At 38.2% G+C, this 21,980-nt stretch overlaps 1 protein-coding gene across 8 annotated transcripts in view; it reads right to left on the bottom strand.

Moving 5' to 3' along the window:
- AKAP13 (A-kinase anchoring protein 13) overlaps positions 1–21,980 on the bottom strand; it is a 390,788-nt gene that overhangs the window by 242,039 nt on the left and 126,769 nt on the right. For all 8 annotated transcript variants that reach the window (XM_071214350.1, XM_071214349.1, XM_058294653.1 and 5 more), the window contains one exon: positions 6,439–6,586. In XM_071214350.1, coding sequence (XP_071070451.1) covers positions 6,439–6,586 — 148 coding nt within the window. The remainder of the gene's footprint in view (positions 1–6,438; positions 6,587–21,980) is intronic.

Genomic DNA, 21,980 nt, shown 5'->3' with positions numbered 1-21,980 from the left:
ATGCATAAAAAGAAAGATTTTTATCACCCTCTCCCTGAGCCCATTTTCACCGCCTTGGGCACAATATTGCCCCCACTGAGAATGCGTATACTAAAGATTCTGGTACTATGTACCTATTTCCACAAGCTGATAAAACATACAATTTTCACATAAACATTACAACTGGGGCAGCAGATAATGTCTTTTTATTCCCCTTCAACTATTTCTTTGCTTTCCCAGTATAACTACTATATATACTGACTAGAATTAGAAGAGTAACAGCTTGTTTAAGATTAAAAATCACATCTGTATAGAGAAAGCCTTATTATAGAAATACTTCAGGATACAGAGACTCCAAAAAAAAAAAAAAAAAAAAAGAACTGACTACTTGGGGGTGGGAGACTGTCTTCCCTGATTAGTTCAGTCAAAAGCCTACCAGCTCTTTTTTAAATATGCTATTGAGTTTGGCAATCTTTGGACATCTGCTGCCAGAAACAGTCTTGGTTCACAAGCATCAAGAGACACAATGAGTCGCAATTGAAGGATCACTTATTGAGACCCAGGCTGCAAGTACTGATTTTTAGCTAAATGGTAAAATGTATTTCTTTTCATTTTTTTAAAAAATGACAGATCCACTTTATTGAATATATTCCTGTTGCTGAGTAAAAAAGGAAAAAAAAAGTTGAGTCCAATTTTGGATCAATGAATGTTCAGTTTTCCTGTTAAACAAGAATCCCTGCGTGTACTTAAAAGTAATTGACATGCTGGGAAAAAACTGCATTTTATGAGAAATTCTGCATCAAAGCCTTTCACAAAAACAGAATGCAGCTTCCACGAAACAACCAGCTCCATTTTTCTTTCTGAAATTGTCTGCTTAATCTAGATTCACATTTTAATTAGTAAAAGATGTAATGAAATAGTACTTCATATCATTATCTTTCAAGGATACTCAGATTTCTTTGCATTATTCTGCCAGTCCTGTATGTCTTTTTAAAAATAAAAAAAAAAAATTTCAACTTTATCCATAATAGGAAATCACTGGTTAGTTAAAATGGCAGGCTCTGGGTTAGATTTGTTTTATATTAAAAGAAAAAAATGGGGATCTTTTATTTTCATTTATAATAAAGGAAACAACTTTTGTTATTAAAGGTTTATTTCCATCTTAGGCTATGTTGTATAGCATAATTTTTTTAAAAAGAAACAATTCATTGACACCTTCTTATTAGAAAAGAAGGAAAAATGCAGGAAAATATAAAAACAGGAAGAACTGGGACGGTAATCTCAGTATCTGAGGTCAAAGGTTTTTTGAAAGAGACTATTTAGAAATGTCTCATTTTCCATTTCCAAATCATAAAACATTACAGAATAACATCAAGGAATAGCTGCCTTTTGAAGGTCAATCAATCATCTGAGTTTAGTAAAACTAAAAAACATGGACAGTGAAACACAGAGCAAACTCAAAGAAAAATCAGAGCCAGCAATCTGGACAGAACGTGACATTAAAAGAAAGAACAAGACACAAAGCTCTTTTTCTTTCCCTAGTCAGCCAAAATGACTAGGAATTGCAGAGCCAGTTTCACAAGTGAGCAGAAAGGGTACAGAGACATCCTTATAGGGGGCTGCTGCAGCAAAAAGAGCTTGCACATTTATCCAGTAACTGGGGTGCACAAACTGCACAGACTTTCCTAAAAAATCTTGGCTAATCTGACACTGCCCTCAGTTTGCAGACAGGAAATCTGAGGCTGAATATAGCTGACTGACACAGACAAATTATCAAATGTAGCTCTGGACAGAAAACACAGACTCATGCTCCAGACCAAAAAAAAATGTAATTCAAGAAGCCAGAGACTTCTATTGCATTTCTTAAAAAGTAAAAATAAAAATAAATAAATAAATAAATAAAACAATAGATGCAATCTGTCTAGAAGGCAGTAAAGGGAAACAGATGTGGCTCAAGCAACTGAGCTCCCGCCTACCACATGGAAGGTACTAGTTTGGTTGCCAGTGCCTCCTGGAAAAGACCAGCAAGACAGTGACCTGGTGCAACAGGTAGGCGCAGCGAGCTGATACAACAAGGTGACACAGAGAAAAGACAATGAGAGATACAACAAAGCAGGGAGCTGAGGTGGCTCGAGTGACTGAGCACCTCCCTCCCACATGGGAGGTCCCAGGTTCGGTTCCTGGTGCCTCATAAAGAGAAAACAGATACAGTGTGTGCACAATGAATGGACACAGAGAGTAGACAGCAAGCACAAACAACAAGGGGAGGGGGGAATAAAATAAGTCTTAAAAAAAAAAAAGAAGGTAGTATGGTAGTTTGAGGCTTTTGTGGATCCCAGAAAAAAAAAATCATGTCCTTAGAACTAATCGATTCCTGTGGTATGAACATAATGTAAGCAGGACTTTTTGATCAGATTACTTCAGTAGGGCATGACCCCAGGTGGGTCTTAATCCTCTTGCTGGAGTCCTTCATAAATGGGGTGAATAGGGAGAAAAACACAAGAGCTCAGAGAAGAACTACAGGCACACAGAAAGAAAGCCACAGATGGAGCAGTCAGATGCTGAAAACAATGGAGCCCAGAGGAAAAGGAGCCCAGAGAGGAAGGCAGAAACCAGTTACCACCACCATGTGTCTTTCCATGTAACAGAGGAATCCAAGATCACTGGCAGCTGATCTCTGTGTTGAGAGTGTCACCTGATGCCTTGATCTGGACACTTTTCTCGGTCTTAGAACTGTAAGCTTACAACCTAATAAACTCCCATTGTAAAAGCCAACCCATTTCTGGTATATTGCTTTCGGCAGCTTTAAACAAAATAAAATAGGAGGCTTCTGAGGATAGTATGGATTTCAACACCATGGAAACATTTCCCATCAATTGGAAGGTGGTGGGCACTCTTAGAACTAGGCATCCAGTTCAGAACTGAACAAAGCAGACAAAATCCTTTAGTAAGGGCAGAGAGAAAACATATAAGATAAATAAGATACATAGTATGTTGGGTGGTGATAAGTCCAATGGAAGAAAACTGAAACAGGAAAGAGGACAGGGAGTACTTAGAAGAGGCACTTGCATATCTGCAAGGTAGACAGGAAGCACCTCCATGAGAAGGTGGCATCTGAGTAAAGACCTAAAGAAAAGTAAGGAACAAATCTAAGAAGTTCACAAAAACATACGTAAGGCAATTTAATTGTAGGTTTTAAAAAAATTGACTTCATGATATAAACAAATATTCAGAATCAACTTAAACTCCAAAATGTCCCTACCTTTACTACTCCACAACAAATGACATCTGGAACTAATCCAGATGTCAGGTGCTAGAAAAGACAGGTAAAGTGAAAGAAATCTCACAAATGTTAACTAGAACAATGGAGTCCACTCAGGGATCCCCTCTGCAAAAAGAGTTAAGAGAGCTTCAAATTCACCACCAGGAACCTCAATGGGACCCCTGCATGCATATATATCATAGGCTCACATGTTAAAGTGCTGCCTTACTCTTTATTTGGCCTGCTGGACAAGAGCACTGTTCAAAGACTCTAATTCTTTGTCACCTCTATAGTGATTAGGCACCTTACCAGCCTGAACTGAATTCAGGTGGGCAGCAGAAGAATGTTCAGGCCAAGTATGGTGCTGGACCCCAAAAGCATGACAGAGAATATGGGACATGGGCAAGATCATTCTTTGAGGAGAGCTGATGAGCAAAAAATGAAGGAGAAAGTATACAAGCAAATGGGTCAGGGAAGGTTTTTGAGGATTCCAACCAAATTAGAGAGAAGAGCAGCAGAAGACAGACATCCATTCTGGTTCAATGGAGTCAGCGGAGCAAGTGTGTTTGGAGTCTACAAATCCAAATGGACATGCAGAGATGGGTGCAGCTGGAAAAGGGGGGAAACTGAGAAATAAGGGAGCTTTTAGAACCAAAGGCAAAGGAAATAATGGGAACTAGAGTTCAGAAAAGCAGGCTGCGGACAACGTACAAGGATCTGGTATAGACTTAAGAGTTCTAGGCTGTCATACAAGCACAGTGGATTTGTAAATCGAGGAGAATTGGGTCTGCCCGCCTGTCCTAATTCAAGTATCCAGTCAGTGAGAGTGCAAGAGTGTCTAGCACTACCCTCTCCACCAAGTGCCTGGACTCTGCTCGGGTTTTTGACTGAGGATCACAGCTAGGACGCAGGGCTACATCCTAACAGTATTCGTCCTTCCTCCTTTTATCTATTTAAATGTTGTGTGTGTGTGTGTGTGCTCACACACTTTAACTTTCAAAGTACTTCTAAATTCAAGAAGGAATAAGTTTACAAACATTACTTGCAATCCTTTTCTATTAAGAGTCAGTCATTAGTTACAACTAATGTAACTTACAATGATAGTTAACAGTAATGTTGTAAAAATTTTGCAGCAATGGCAAAGAAGATATTATATCAATTCTAAATGACAAGAATGGGGAGTATAAGAGGATATGGGATTTTTACTTTTGGAGTAATGAAAACATTCTAAAATTGACTAAGGTGATGACAGCATAACTCTAAGATGAAAATGAGAGCCACTGAGTGTACACTTTGAATGGATTGTACAATGCATGGGACTTAATAACACAGGGAATCCAGTGATGGAAGAAAGGGTGTGGTTAACAGAATATGAGAATGTTCTCTTATGAACTATAACAAATATATATTAATTAGGATGTTAATAATTGGGTACACTGGGGGGGAAAAAAGATATGGACTATAGTTAGCTCAAAGTTTGTAACAAATGTTTCAAGGTGAACAAATTCAAGGTGTTTGTGGTGGGGTGATATATGGGAGCCCAACATGATGATATGCATGTTTGTTTTGTAAATTCACCACTTTCATGATACAGTGTTTATATATGTGCATAAATATATGATAAGCTTCAATAAAATTTTATTTTAAAAAAAGTCAGGGAATGTCTGATTCTATTTCTTTAAGGAGCTACTTTATACCATTGTAATAAATGTTTAGCTATGGTGACACTGGATGGCACCTGCTAGAGAACATACCTCAAGTTCCAGGTCAATCTTTCTGACATGATACACATCACAAAAAAGCTCACTAAGCTTTAAGTTACAAAGAAAGGTACCTAATACTCTTTAGAAAAGTAATCAGTACCCTGAACTCCCTGTTTTATTTTTTTTATCCCTAAAAATTGGGGGATAGGAAAGGGTCTTCCTAGGAACTGTGGGGAATCTTTAAGTCCTATATTTTACAAAATCATTCCTGCCAAGTAGGAAGATAAAACAGAGCTTTTATCTGCCATAATCCCAATTCTTTTTTTTTTTCTTTTCTTTTCTTTTTTTTAAGGAGGTACCAGGGATTGAACCCAGGACCTCATACACGGAAAGCAGGTGCTCAGTCACTGAGCTAGATCCATTCCCCATAATCCAATTCTTGATTGTGATATGATTTTTAGGAATTGGTAGGTATCAGATATTACATTAATTTATATAAAACGACACAGCAGCAGAAAACTGGCAATCTGGTCCAATACCAGCAAGACCCCATATTATAAATCCTTCATAAGCTAATAATTTTTTATATCATCTATACCTAAAAAGCAGAATCAATGTTAAGTAAAAATACTGGTAAGAAAAATGTTCTGTAAGAATTAAATCCATTTTACTTTCTAAAAGAAAAGAGACTGACATCTTTTTTAGGGACTCTCCCCCAAATGTGCATTCTTTTGCATTCTGATGAAAATAGGTAAACTTAACTTTGAAACAATCAATTAAAAACAAACAAACAAAACCACTCATCCCCGAACCCAAATCAATACATTCAGATGTTGGGGCAGGACTAGAGAGAGCCATACTTTATCAGAAGTTTCTCATGGAAGTAGTAATGACTTGATGACTTTGAAAGGAATTTTTAGTAAGTAAACACTTTCCCTCTTATTATGTTAAACTTATTAGGGCAATAGTGATTAAATATTCATTTCACCATGAACTATAAGATAGGAAAAGTTTGGTTTGTATAGAAAATTTTGTTAAGTCTTTTCCTCACAGATATTAAGAAATCTGTTACTAATCATTTATCTTTTGCTTTTGCCACCAAGAAACTCGGAATAAAATTTTCAGTCACACCACTGTAGTTACGTTAGAACTCACATCTTCCATATATTTTAGTTTTCCAAAATCTCGACATTCCAATAAACTAGTACTTTTGCTGATCTTGATTTTTATCTTTCAATTTATAACATCACTTTATCTCATTTATTTCTAGTTAGGCTCAGATTTTTGTGGAACATCCAAAGTATAAAGAAAATCCAATACCTACATATTTAAAACAAAGATCTGACAACAGTTACAGCACCCTGATTCACTCTTCTTACCATTCTATACTAATGAACATATTATCAAAAGTGTTCAAGAACTATATACAATTTTCCAACATAATATAATGTTTGTTTTTAATAAGACAAGTAAAGATTCCACTGAAATACTTACCAGGAGCAATGGTCTCCAAGGTATCAGAACTAACCTTCCGAGTGCTTGTACAGTGATGGAGGGTAGAACCCGAAAATATCAAGTAAAAAACTACATCATCTTCAACTTTGTCCTCTTCAGTAAGCAATACTGTAACAACACAATCACCCTAGGAAAGAAAAAGGAGTTACAGCAAGTTTGCATTAGAAAGGTTCCTTTAGGGAATCTATCTTCATAAAACATCAAATTTAGGGAAAAATCAAATACATCATCTACACTGTGCCCTGATTCTAGTACATTTACACAAATACAAAGACTTATTGAGAGCTTATTACATGCCAGGCAATATTCTAGGCATGGAGAATGAAACTGAAAATAAGTTCTCTGTCCTTTTTAAGCTTACATTTAGTAGAGGTGATTAGACAAAAAACGTTAACGGTTTGCATGATGAATGGGTAAAAAAAGGCAGAAACCCAGGAAAATCCAAAAATATGGCATAGGATGAAGAGCATACATTAAATAGTTATATTCTCCTACACAAAATGTCCCTCGATCCTGTGTTCCAGCTTTAGCAATAATTCTCTAATTCCTACATCCCTCAAGGTACCACCAATTTCACCCATTCTCCAGCAAATGTATACAGCCCCTCACAGACCTGCCTGGAAATGTTATAATGGAAACAGCATGAGCTTTGGCTCCAGGCAAATCTGGGTTTAAATCTCATATAAAGACTTTCCTTAAATCCTCTAATCTTCAGTTTCCTTGACTATATAACTGGAGAAACTACCTTTCCTCCGTTTAACAGCTAATATGAAGTATTGGCACATATTCAGCTATCAGTCTATGGTAATGTTCTTTATTAGACAGGAGGCCGTTTGTCTAACAATTTGTGTTTCCTGATCATCTGGCATCCCTGCTTTTAATAACCAACCCCATTAAACTCTTGAAATCAGACAAAAATCCTGTGCCAATAACTTTACCCATGACCCTAAAATTTAGAGGACATCTCTGTCCCTAATTACCCTTCTCCCAATCAAAAACACCATATAATTCGAGTTGTAACTATGAACTAACAAAAGATTTTAAAGCATTCTGTAGTACTATGTAAATCTTTTTTTTTTTTAGATTTTTTTTTTTTCAATTTATTTCTCTCCCCTTCCTCTCCCCCCCCAATTGTCTGCTCTCTGTGTCCATTCCCTGTGTGTTGCTCTGTGTCCACTTCTGTCAGCAGCACCTGGAATCTGTGTTTCGTTTTGTTGCATCAGCTTGCTACGTCAGCTCTCCGTGTGTAAGGCGCCACTCCTGGGCTGAGTGCACTTTTGTCGCGCTGGGCGGCTCTCATTAAGGGGCGCACTCCTTGCGCGTAGGGCTCCCCTACGCAGGAGACACCCCTTTGTGGCACGGCACTCCTTGTGCGCATCAGCACTATGTGTGGGCCAGCTCATCAGGAGGCCCGGGATTTGAACCTTGGACCTTCCATGTGGTAGGCAGACGCCCTATCCATTGGGCCAAATCTGCTTCCCTTACGTAAATCTTAATAATATACTATGGAAAAATCAACTGAGAGAAAGCCAGGTCCTTTGTCATAACTTACAGCATTCTCTTCCTTTCCATTTTAGAAACAGTAAAGCCCACAAGAAAACCATGCCACCCTGTGGCCACACTTATTAAGCTCTGCAGCTGAATGGTAGTTGTACACAAGAAAAAAAAATTATAAAGTCAAACATAGGGTAAAGTATATTAGCAGGAATGCCCCCACAGGTCAATTTGGGAAACAGAGTTCAAAATATTTACCAAATGAATGTCTCTCTCACGTTTTATTCCCAGTGTCTTGAACAGTACCCAGTAAAAGGCAGAGGCTCAAATCTGATGAATATGCAGTGTAGAACAATTCAGAATGAGCTACCATGCTAAATAAGCTGTAACTTACTTTGTTGAATAGTTATTAATATGAATACTGACCTGGAGAATATCATAAATATACAAAGAATTTCATGGTCAGTAAAAAGGAATTATCATTGACTTCAGTGACTATTTAGACTTATGCTTGTATACTGTTCTCTAAGAAATATTTTTGAAAAGATTAGGCTGATAAAACGTATAGTCTCTTTCTGCATGATAAACCACAGCCAGTTAAAACATCTGCACACAAATGAGAAGAGTCAATTTCTCAAGATGCTGAAAATCACTACAACCTAAAGAAAGATGCAAATACAAATTCAAAAGTTCATTCTTTTTGAACATGGGTTAGCAAATTATGACCCATGGGCCAAATCACATTCTGTTTTTCTAGAGCTGGCGAGTTAAAGGTTTTTACATTTTTAAAATTACCTTTTTTAAAGAAGTTGAAAAATCAAAAGGATATTTCATAATATGTGACTATTAAATGAAATTCAAATCTCAGCATCCATAAATAAAAGTTTTATTAGAACACAGCAGTGCCTATTTGTTTGTGCATTATCCATGGCTGCTTTCACAATACAAAGGGTCAAAACAGAAACGAGTGGTTCCAACAGAAACCATAGAGTCCACAAACCTAAAATATTTACCATCTGGACATTTAGAAAAAGTTTGCCAATCCCTTTTGTTTTAGCAGTCTATGTTGCAACTCCTCAGCTTTGCCCCTGTAGAGCAAAAGCAGCCAAAAGAAACAGGTTAAAAAAAAAATGGTGTGGCTGTGTTTCAATAAACTGTATTGGGAAGCGGATTTGGCTCAATGGATAGAGCATCCACCCACCACATGGGAGGTTCAAGGTTCAAACTCAGGGCCTCTTGACCCATGTGATGAGGTGGTCCACGCACAGTGCTAATGCCCACAAGGAGTGCCATGCCACGCAGGGGTGTCCCTACATAAGGGAGCCCCACGTGCAAGGAGTGCGCCCCATAAGGAGAGCCGCCCAGCATGACAAAAGTGCAGTCTGCCCAGGAGGGGCGCCGCACACATGGAGAGCTGACACAGCAAGATAATTCAACAAAAAGAGACACAGATCCCCGGTGCCGCTGATAAGAATACAAGCGGACACAGAACAACACACAGCGAATGGACACAGAGAGCAGACAACTGGGGGAGGGGGGCCAGGGAAGGGAAGCAAAATAAAAAATAAAAAAACTGTATTTACAAAATCAAGTGGCAGGCCTTCAGACCTTTACTTTGTGGTCTCCTGCTTTAAAACCAAGAAACCACAAAGGAAGGGTCAAAAGAAAACAGATATGAGTGTATTTTGGCCATTTCAATAGTACTGCTTGTGTTATGACTTCGGGCCAGTTCTTAGGATTTACACATGAATCTCTGTTTCACAAGATTATGCAATACAAAATAAAACATTAGCTGAGGTAAAATTGGTGAAATAGATAAGTGCCTTAGAATTCTTTCCAGTGTTTGGCTAGTTTCAGATAGACAGACTGAAGGAGTATTCCAGATTATACAAAGATTTTAAACCATAAACCTTAATAGTTATACAGTTTATAGGCAATAGCCATTGTTTTACAACTGGCAGAATGATAAGTGACATGTAGTACTCTTAAGACACAGTTTCAGAACTCCTAAAAAGTTTTTAGTAATATTAAATGCCTGCAAAAGTATACACTGAAAATGACACCCAGTATCATAGAGGTATTGTTCTTTCAAAAGGAGTAATACGTGTAACAGAGTAAATATCCAAAGTCTCATTCCATGCCTCAATCTTATTGTTTTCCCCAAAGATAATCATTCACATTTATATTTGGTATACACTGTGCCAGTCATTTTTCTATGAATTTACACACATATATACACATACTATACTGATTTTGTGCTTTGCTACCCTCAATTTATAACATAATTTTTAAAAATAAAATCTTCCATTTATTTCTTTTTAAGGAGGTATCAGGTATTGAACCTGAGATTTATAACATAATCTTGCCCTTTCCCTCCCCCCACTAGGGGTTGTTAGATCTCTACATCTTGGCCCAGCTACTTTCCTGCTGTCTGAAACACTCTTCACTCTTCTTTACCTGCCCCATTAAAACTCAAAGATCAACCCAGATCTGAGCTCATACCCCACACTTCTTCCAAGAAACCTTCCCCACTCCTCCTCTCTGCCTTTCAGGATAAGCCGCCTCCTCCATGTCCTCTGTTTCCCCTTTCAGAGCACTCATCCCACTGCAGTACAGCGCCCCATTCAATTGTCTGCCTCCCTTTTAAACCATGGGCTCCCCAAGGACTGGAGCTGTGTCTTTTTTATTCAATGATGTCAGCCCAGTAATCAGTGTTAGATGCCAAGAAGGGGCTCAATAAATACACATTGATTAAATGAATAGCAATAGGTACCAAGGAACTGGGAGAGTGGGAGACTGAAGTCATGAAAGTCCTCTTAAGAGGGTGTTGTATTTACTGAAGTATAAGAAACAGCACTTAACCTTCTATCCAAATGGCCTGCATACAAACAAATACAACATAATCTTCATGATCTTTTTATTATTGTATATATAGATCTTCCTCATTCTTTTTTGGGTGCCTTTCACTGTTCTACTTAACAAACATATACAATTTATTTAACCATTCCATTACTGGTAGGACTTTCCTGTGGTTTGCAATTTTTTCACTAATTCAAAACAAAGTTGTAAGGAACCACACTGAACATGCATCTTTGGGCCTATGTGTGGTATTTCTACAACACAGACACCTTTAAATAAAATTGCTGAGTTAAAGAGCAAACTAATTTTTCATTTGACAGTACTTATAAACTGCTCTCTAAAAAGGTTAGGGTATTTACCTACCCAACACAATGTATACAAGTGCTCTTTTCTCCACACATTTTACCCATCTCTGAATATTATTTTTTAATTTTTCATAGTTATTATGTGAAAATGGTATATTATTCTTTTGATTTGCATTTCACCAGTTATTAGTGAGAGAAATGTTAGCCATTTTTATTTCTTCTTCTGTAAACTGCTTACACCTATACTTTGCGGTTTTTCTTATCAGTTATTTTCCTTTTCAAATATTCAAGGAGGTGTGGAGGGGAAAGACTAACATTTTTTAATGCCTGTCCTAGTGATAAACTCTTTACCTAAGTTACGTCATTTATTCCTCACAATAACCCTCTAAGTGGATCCAGTAGAACCATTTTACGTAAGAAGAAATGGAGATAGAGTCTATATAACATGACCAAGATCATAAAAGATTGTAAATTGACAAGGCTGAGATTTGAACCCAGCACTGGCCAGTTCCGAAACATCTCTACCACTCAAAAAAAACTTTCCTCATCTTTTAAGCAGAGAAATGATTCCATTTGTCATGATACAAAAATATTGTACAAGCAGTATAAATAAGTATGAAAACCTTCTAAAAGCATAATAATCTGTTTACAACAAAATGTTTTAAAAATGCCAAAAAGAAAATAGTAAATGCAAAACTAGAAATCACTACAATTATAGAGCTCACCCCCAAAGAGAATTCTAATAGTTTTGTTATATCACCTTTTCCATTAAAAAACAAAAACTAAATTAAATATGGGACATGATAAAAAAAGTGACATTACAGGGATAAAAACATGATTTCCTACATTAAAACCAAGTCTATTCAATTATTAATAATGTAGATTTAAGCAGTCATTTTTCTTCCTAATTTCTCCCTCTTTTCTGTAATTTTTCACTCTTTAAGAAGTGAATTTTAGTGAGAAAATCGCTTGTTTCCTTTTCCCTAAAATCTATAAATGTATCTGAAATTCTTAGAATAGGACCTTCATAGATATCTGTGTATGATAAAAAAATAAAAATCAACAGTACTATATCCATGTGTCATTTATCCCTAATGCTATTATCATTAAGAAGCAAAGTAACTTACAAAAAAAACTATCCTAGTTTGCTTTAAAAACAAGAGTAAATTACAATTAAACATATCCAAAAAAATAAACTGTTAACTGAATGCATAGCAAAGCTCCACTGTTTTCTTTACCTGATGTCAATAAAGTAGGGCACATTTCTGCAGTGTAATATAGCAAAAGAAATGTTTCCTCAAACTCAGTATTAAGTAAACACAAATTATTTTACTCATTTCCACATTCTCTTCTCTTTTCCTCCCACCTTAGACATACCCACACAACCCCACACACATGCACAACCCTCTCAACTGGCAGTCATGCCAATTCAAAATCACCAGTATCCATACTAATATATAAAAATAATCAGGACTAGCTCCCAGGGGGACTTTGAAAAATAAACTCCCAGTGATTTAAATTCTTGTGGTCAAAGTAAAACTTTGAGAAAATATTTCAAACTAACTGAACTGTTTTTGCACATAGAATTAAAGGTCTCTAATTTATATCATGTATCTGCAAGACAGTCCATAAAAATTGGCCATAATCATCACTTCTTTCACCTGAAATTGGATAAGGACCAAAACCCATTTGGTTAAGAGAAAAAGAAAGATGGAAAGACGTATCAATACTATTCCCAGAATTGAAGTGAACTAATCAATTCTAGAGATTCAGAATATTTGAGAATTCACAGCACCAATAGTGAGAGAGCACAGACCATGCATTATTTTTCTTCTGAATTCAGGCAAAATTGAACACAAAGCAGTCTTTCAACAAGTTCAGTAAGTATCAGGTGATGAGACAATTAAGGAATTAGCATTGAGGAAGCTCACCTCCAGCCCTTCTCTCATATTAACCATTCATTAAGACATCATGAAGGGCATCCTATGTAGGAAGACACTGGGCTACCCAGAAGAGATATACACCTTGTCTTCATGGAATGGCCAGGTCTAGTATGGATGGACAAACAGATTGACTACTGCTGTTAGAGATAAGCCCACAGTGCTGTAGGAGCACCAAGGAAAGGCATCTAAGCCAAGACAGAGGACAGGCAGCCGCGCTAAGAGGAGAACAGAAGTAAAAGCAAGAATAAGCGAGGCAAATAAGAAGAAATTGTGTTCTAAACAGAAAAGACAGCATGAGCAAAGACTCATAACTGGGAAAAGGTATGGTACATATGGTACAGTCAGAGCACTGCAAGCTCATAGGAATGGCTGCTAGAGTATGGGGGCACAGCTAGAAACACAAGCCAGGCTACAAAGGCCTCTTTCATGGGCACACTGTAAGAGTCTGAATTTTACCAGGCTGACAAAAGAAAGCTACTGAATATGTTTAAGGTAGTGACATGATCTATCTCCTTTTTAGAGCACTCATACAGCAACGCATGCCAGGAGTTCAGCACAGTGCTTGACAAATAGTAGGCATTCAAATGTTTGTTCAATGAAACAATGAGAGGTAACTTGGAGTATTGGTGAATGGATGAGGAGAGTGGGACAGAGGGATAGAAGATAGGGTAAAAAGATAAAAGGCCAGTATGAAAATCTAGGAAACAAGCCTAATCTGCAGAATAAAGGGAAAGTTCCCAGATAAACACCTACTTCTGAAGTAGAAAGGACAGCTTGGATATTCAAGAGTGAGGCAAAAATGAATCTGGTTTTAAGGACAAATACTGTATGGCCTCACTAATATAAACTAAATATGAAGAATAAACACATAGAATTATTAAAATCTAGAGTATAGGATACCAGGAGATAGGATGAGGACTGAGAAGGGGTACTGATGCTTTATACATGTAGAATTTTCAATAAGCTTGACTGCAAAAGTGTGGAAATGGACAGAGTTGATGATAACACATTTTAGTGAGTATAACTAACAAGACTGGTTTATAAATGGGACTGTGGTTGAAAGGGATAGTCTAGGGATGTAAATGCCAAATGAAAGAAAGCTAGAGAATGATCTAAGGACTGAATAACATAGTGAACCGGGAGACAGATGAGGATTGTGGTTAATAGTACAAATACAAGAATGTTGTTCTATAAACTAGAACGAATGTATGTCACTATTAGCACTATGCACTAAAAAATATAGTGGGAAGTGGACTTGGCCCAGTGGTTAGGGCATCCGTCTACCACATGGGAGGTCCACAGTTCAAACCCCTGGCCTCCTTGACCCATGTGGAGCTGGCCCATGCGCAGTGCTGATGCGCGCAAGGAGTGCTGTGCCACACAGGGGTGTCCCCTGCATAGGGGAGCTCCAGGCGCAAGGAGTGCACCCTGTAAGGAAAGCCGCCCAGCATGAAAGAAAAGTGCAGCCTACCCAAGAATGGCGCCGCACACACGGAGAGCTGACACAACAAGATGAAGCAACAAAAAGAAACACAGATTTCCGGTGCCGCTGATAAGGATGGAAGGGATCACAGAAGAACACACAGCGAATGGACACAGAGAACAGACAACTGGGGGGAGGAAGGGGAGAGAAAGAAAAAAAAAAAAAATATATATATATATATATAGTGATGCATGGGAAAAATACAATTAATGTAATTTACACTATAATTAACAGCAATATTGTAATATTCTTGCATTAATGTCAAAGAAGATACTATATCAATGCTAAGAGTCAATAAGAGGGGACATGGGATTTTTTTTTCTTTTGGACTAAGGAAAACAATAAAAAATTAAGGTGATGACAACACAACTCTGTGATGAAAGTGAAAGCCAATCAGAGTACACTTTGGAGGGACTATACAAGGCATGGGACTGTATAACACAGTGAACCATGTGGTGAATGATGGACTCTGGTTCACAGTACAAATATGAGACTCTTTCCTCATGAACTACAACAAATGTACAATATTAATACATACTGTTAATAATAGGGGGTATACAGAAAAAATATAACAAATATGCCCTATGGCCCATAGTCAGTGGTAATAGTCTGACCGTGTTCTTTCATAATCTGTAACAAATGCTCCACAACAATGTAAGGTGTTGCTGAAGGAGTGGTGCATGGGAATTATGCACATTGTGCATGACTGTCTATAAGCTTACACCTTCTCTAATTAAAAAAAAAAAAAAAGGTATTAGGGACAACCAGCAAGATGGTGGCAGAGTAAGTAGTCCCTAGAGTCAGCTCCTGCTACAAGGAAGTTAGTAAACACCCAGAGCTCTCTGGAGCTACCTGAAGCACCTGTTTAGGGGCTCCAGAAGACCAGAAAAGCATCCTGCCACATCCTTGAAGGAATGGAAGGAAGAGGCTGCCCATCTGCAGAGAAGATTCTTAAGTAGCTCCACGCCCTGGAGGCCCATGCCCATCCTCCACTAGATGCACAAGCCACCTCAAGAGCTGTTCTACAGCTGGAATTGAAAGCTCCACTTCCCAAAAACAGGGAAGGAACAGCTACTTGGGCACTAATTTCAGGTACTGATGAGTAAATTTGGGGGGCTAAAGCATAATCCTAAGAACAGCTAAACTTTGAACTTGTCCAAGTTAGAAAGAGGCCAGTAGCCACCATCCTCACTCCATACCTGGCACAAGGGGAAGTGGGACAGACTGAAAATCACAGTGATGGTAGGGACCGGCTTCTTTCCATCCAGATCAGACTGCAGCTCTAGCCTAGGCCCCAACCCCACTTCCGGCAGGGAGGAAGCTGGGGGGACCTGTGCCAGCTTCTCCGGGAAACTACCGGCCAAGCTGCGGAAGCCAGTGATTATCCTACTTTAGCAGTGCAAGCTGCCCCAGAAGCTATTCTGTGGCTAGAATTGGAAGCTCCATTTCCCAAAAACAGGGGAGAAGACAGGGGGCCACGGATTTCGGCTACTGATTAGTAGACTCGGCTAGCTAAGGTACAACCCTAGGAACAGCTAGGGTGTGAATCTGTCCAAGTTGAAAAGAGGCTGGTGGCCACCATTTTGACTTTACCCACAGCATGAAGGGAAGCCAGGCTGACTGAAAATCACAGTGATGGTAGGAAACAGTTTCTTTTACCCAAATCGGGCTGCAGCCCTAGCCTAGGCTTCAGTCCCACTTTTGGCAGGAAGGAGGCTGGAAGGCCCTGCACCAGCCTATTCAGGTAACTGCAGGTACCTCTTTGGCTGGCACAGACTAAATAATCTGAAATCTACCAGGGCAAATGTGGTCATCTTGGACACACATTGCATAGACTACAGCCCACACCTGCATCTCCATCCCCACCCCAGGCAGGGGAGAAAGGGGTGCAAAGCATCATCAGTCTCTCTGGACAACTACAATCTAGAATTGCATGACTTGGATTATTCCATACAGCTGTGACTCTGTCCCTACCCAGGGCAAAGAAGAAAGTTGGGAGAAGATTCATCAGTCCCTGGAGCAATGAGGGCAGCTTAAGCCGCCAGTTCTTCTAACTCCCACTACATCCTTGCCTCCTACTGCACAACTAGGAAGGGAGAAAGGACAGGAAGCCCTAAAATAAAGAGAAAAGATTGTACCCAGAATAAATACTCTAGTTAGCCAGATGCCAAGAAACCAAGAAACAGGAAGATATGGCCCAGGAAAAGGAACAAGGCTCTAGATGACATAAAAAAATTGAGACAACTAATCATAGATGTTCAAACAAATCTTAATAAATTCAATGAGATGGCTAAAGAGATTAAAGATATTAAGATGACATTGGATGAGCACAAAGAAGAATTTGAAAGCATACAGAAAAAAATAGCAGCCCTTATGGGAATGGAAGACCCAACAAATGAAAATTTAAAAACATTGGAATCATATAATAGCAGACTTGAGAAGGCAAAAGAAAGGATTCATGAGTTTGAAGAACTGGCCAAGGAAAGTGAACATACAAAAGAACAGATGAAGAAAAGAATGGAAAGATCTCAGGGAACTAAATGACAGCAAAAGACATGCAAACATACATGCCATGGGTGTCCCAGAAGGAGAAGAGAAGGGAAAGGGGCAGAAGGAATATCTGAAGAAATAGTGGTAGAAAATTTCACAACCTTATCGAAGGACATAGATATCCATGTCCAAGAAGCACAATGTACTCCCATCAGAAAAAATCCAAATAGACTAACTCCAAGACACATACTCATCAGAATGTCAAATACCAAAGACAAAGAGAGAATTGTGAGCGCAGCAAGAGAAAAGCAATGTATAACATACAAGGGACACCCAATAAGATTAACTGCTAATTTCTCACCAGAAATTATGGAGGCAAGAAAATAGTGGTATGATATATTTTAGATACTATGAGAGAGAAACTTCCACCCAAGAATCTTATATCAGGCAAGACTGTCTTTCAAAAATGAAGGTAAGCTTAGAATATTCACAGATAAGCAGAAACTGAGAGAATTTCTAACCAAGAGACCAGATTTTCAGGAAATTCTAAAAGGTGTGCCAGAGCCTGAAAAGAAAAGGCAGGCGAGAGAGGCCTGGAAGAGAGTCTAGAAAAGATTATATCAATAAAAGTAACTAAAAGAGTGGTGAAAATAAAGTATGACAGATAAAACTGAAGTAGTCAGGAATAAACTTAACGATGTAAAGCACTTGTTTTCAGAAAACTGCAATTCAATGTTAAAAGAAATCGAAAAAGTCCTAAATAATTGGAAGAACATTCCATGCTCACGGACTGGAGGGCTAAATATCATTAAGATGTCAATTCTGCTCAAACTGACATACAAATTCAATGCAATCCTGATAAAAATTCTACCAGCATTTATTTTTAATTGAAAACACGATTATCAAATTCATTTGGATGGGTAAGGGGTCCTGAATAGCCAGGAACATCTTAAAAATGAAAAGCAAACCCTCTTCTCCAGATTTTAAATCATACTATCTAGCTACAGTGGTAAAAACAGCAATGGTACTGGCATAAAGACAGGCACATAGACCAATGGAACCAAACTGATGGTTCAAAAACAAATCCTCACATGTACGGTCAAGTAATTTTTGACTAGCCTGTCAAACCCACACAGCTTGGGCAGAAGAGCCCATTCAACAAATGGTGCTGAAAGAACTGGACATCCATAGGCAAAAAAAGGAAAGAGGACCCCTATCTCTCACCTTATCCAAAAATTAACTCAAAATGGATGAAAAAAATATAAAAGAACCATAAAGCTTCTGGAAGAAATTGCAGAAAACTATCTTCAAGTCCTGGTGGTAGGTGGTGAATTCTTAAAGGAGATAAGAGGAGGACTGAGATGGACTACGGATATTTAATATATGCAAAAGCTTTAATTAGCTGTACTGTAAAAGTTGGAAATGTAGAGTAGATGGTAACAAATAGTGAACAATAGCTAGTTTATAATGGGGATGTGGCTGAAAATGATAGTCTAGGTATGTAAATGCCAATTGACAGAATGCTAGAGAATAATCTAGGAACTGGATAGCACAGTAAACCAAGAGATGGATGAGAATTGTGGTTGATGGTACAGATGCAAGAGTGTCCTTTGTGAGCTAGAGGAAATGTACATCACTACTGCAGGGTGTTAGGAATGTGGAGAAGCATGGGAAAAATACAACTGGAGTGACCTATGGACTGTGGTTAGCAGTAGTAATATAACATTCTTGCATCTATGAGAAAGATGTACTGTGTTGATAATGGGGCAGTATGTAAAATGTGTGCCAAATGTACACTATGGACGTGGTAACAATCAGATGATATTATTTCACCTGTAACAAATGTTCCCCCATAGTGTGGTGTGTTGATAGAGGGGTGTTGTTTGGGAATTCTGCACATGTGCATGATTGTTTTATAAGTTTACAACTTCTGTCACAAAAAATATTTTAAAAATAATAATAGGGTGGGTTGGGGGAAAATACACCAAATGTAAGATAAGGACTATAATTGGTAGTAAGATTTTAACAATATTCTTCCATAATTTATAACAAATGTCTCACAGCAATGCAAGGTGTTGGTGGAGAGTTGATCTATGTGACCCTTCTATGATGTTGTGCATGTGTGCTTTGTAAGTTCACAACTTTTACTATACACTTATTGTTTATGTATGTTCATATATAAAAGATATAAATATAATAATAATAATACGGCGGGTTGGAGTGGAAATACTTTGGTTAGTAGTAATATTTTGACAATGCTCTTTAATCATTAGTTAAAAATGTTTAACAACAATTCAAGGTATTGGTGGTAGGGTGAGTTATGAGAGTCCTGTATGTTTTGTAAGTTCGTAACTATCATTAATCAGTTATTATTTAGGTATGACTGATATACTTCAATAAATTTCTTTTAGAAAGGCATTAGGTAAAAAAAAAAATTAATCTGGTTAGGCAACTGAGTGGATGGTGGTATCTGCCAACAGAGCAGGAGCTGAAAAAATGGGCAGCTATTGTTTTTGAGTGATGGGTGAGAAAAGTTCAGTTGGGATATTCTGGAGCTTGAGGTGCCAAAAACATGTAGGAGGAGATGGCCAATGACAGGAGAGAATCCTTTTAAAGCTTTCAGTATCAATTTCTTTTTGTTTTTTTAATTCCCAGGACAAAAATTTAAGTTTCAAATAGTTTTCATACCTTAGTTTTATTAAACCTAAGTCACATCACTTTATACCCAAAATATTAAACAGAAGAAAACAAAGACGCCTCGTTCACTTCAAAGCCACTTGAAATTCAGGCTCCAAAGGCACACGAAATTAAAGGACATTGTTCCCGAAGGAATATTCTCTGTAAGTCACTGACAGCAAACAACAAACACTCTTAGTCTGCATTTCAGACACATGACTCCTATTCTACTGCAGTAATACCAGGTACCAAGTACTACTTGAGATGGCCTTGAAAGATTAAGCAAGTTGGAGCAGTGATGGAAAAATAAAATTGAAACATGTATCTAAATAAGAATTTTTGTTGTAGGTTGCTGCTTTAATCATACCCTCCTCTTGAAAGAAGTCAAGAAATCATTTTGCTATTCAACAGAGAAGGACATACAATAAATGGATAAGACAGTCTGGCTGCCTAATTAAGAAGTCTGTCATTTTTTGAACTACAACAGAGAAATTGATCAACAAGGGTAAGTCTCAGGATGTTATTATAATTTTAATTTGACCTAACCCTAGGAAGAAAATGTGTCTACATCTCCAGTGTTCCAACAATCTGAATTCAAGAAACACACAGTGCTATCCTTACAAAGATATTTTCCATGTTTCTTCACTGATGAGAAATAAAGCCTTGAACTTTACACTTTTTAAGGGTCCTATTGGTTTTGTTTTTTAATAAAAGCAGTTTTATTGAGATACATTCCCATACCATACAATCCATCCAATGACTAGTTTTTGCTGACAGGTGGCACAAGAATTGATGAAAAAGACCATACATACTAGTCTCTATTTTGTAGGACAAGGAGATACCCAAATTATATTAACAGATAGACTGTGGTCCAAATTGCCACTAATCAACCATTTATTTGCCAATAAAAACAGGGTTTTAAATGGTTACTATGGTCTCAGTTCTCCCATCTCCAACTCGTTTATCATAAAATACCATATTAATGTGCTTTAATCACCTTTATACACTTACTAAATTTTTTTTGCTTCCATTTCTAACATGGAATTCTAAAAATATCTCTTCCTTTTCTACACCAAGGATTTCCTTTCCACTGAAGACCCAACTTCTGCTGGAAGGCTCTCAGTGGCCCTAAAATACTAGTGACAATTAAGAACTTCCTTTACCTGGGGACAGTAGCTTGAGTAAGAGGGAAATGGAATGGGGAAGGGAGAGGTACCTGAGGGATGGGCAAAAATGGATTACCAGTGTAGAGTTGAATGGAAGGGATAGGGCCATGGGAACGGGGATGATAAGATTAAGGGAATGAGGAAGTGGACTTAGCCCAGTGGTTAGGGCGTCCGTCTACCACATGGGAGTTCCGTGGTTCAAACCCCAGACCTCCTTGACCCATGTGCAGCTGGCCCACACAAAGTGCTGATACGCGCAAGGAGTGCCGTGCCACACATGGGTGTCCCCCGCGTAGGGGAGTCCACGCGCAAGGAGTGTGCCCCGTAAGGAGAGTCGCCCAGCGCGAAAGAATGTGCAGCCTGCCTAAGAATGGCGCTGCCCACACGGAGAGCTGACACAACAAGATGACGCAACAAAAAGAAACACAGATTCCCATGCCGCTGACAACAACAGAAGCGGACAAAGAAGACGATGCAGCAATCAAAGCCCTAACCATAACTTAATCATGCCCAGGTACACACCAGATTGCACACATAATCCAATATCTATTTTTGGAATTCATAACCATAACAAACTGCTACACTCCACCCTCTGAATTCCAAAAAGACATTACAATATTCAAAAAAAACTTAAATCAATAACAATGCAAGTACTAAATCATATCACCATCAATTTAAAAAAATAGTTGTCTTGGGGCAAAGTCCTGTCTGTGATAGACCTCTGAAACTTACAAAACAATTTATCTGTTTCCAATACATAAATGGACAAAGGAAAAACACTTCCATTACAATAAGGAGAAATTGGGAGGGAATCATGAGTCATGGGTCCTGTATGGTTCAATAAATCTGTAGGGCATCCTCCATTCAATTTCAGTCTGAGAGTCATTCTTAAGGTGAAGATTTCTTCTCCTTGATGCCATATGATAACGCACCCTTTCTACAAGCTTACCCAATGGCCATTTTCTTGGTTCCATCCTCATCAAGCATCTGGGTGGGTGTTTACCAAGCTCCAGACCTCTCTCTCTCTCCAAGAATGTTGGGGTTATTGCCACACCTTACCCAATCTTTGGGTTAGAGTATTAACCCTCCTAGTACAGTGACATGA

This window comes from Dasypus novemcinctus, chromosome 3, assembly GCF_030445035.2.
Source record: "Dasypus novemcinctus isolate mDasNov1 chromosome 3, mDasNov1.1.hap2, whole genome shotgun sequence".
Classification (NCBI taxonomy): domain Eukaryota; kingdom Metazoa; phylum Chordata; class Mammalia; order Cingulata; family Dasypodidae; genus Dasypus; species Dasypus novemcinctus.
Note: the sequence above shows the minus strand (reverse complement) of the source record. Positions and strands in the feature narration are given on the sequence as shown.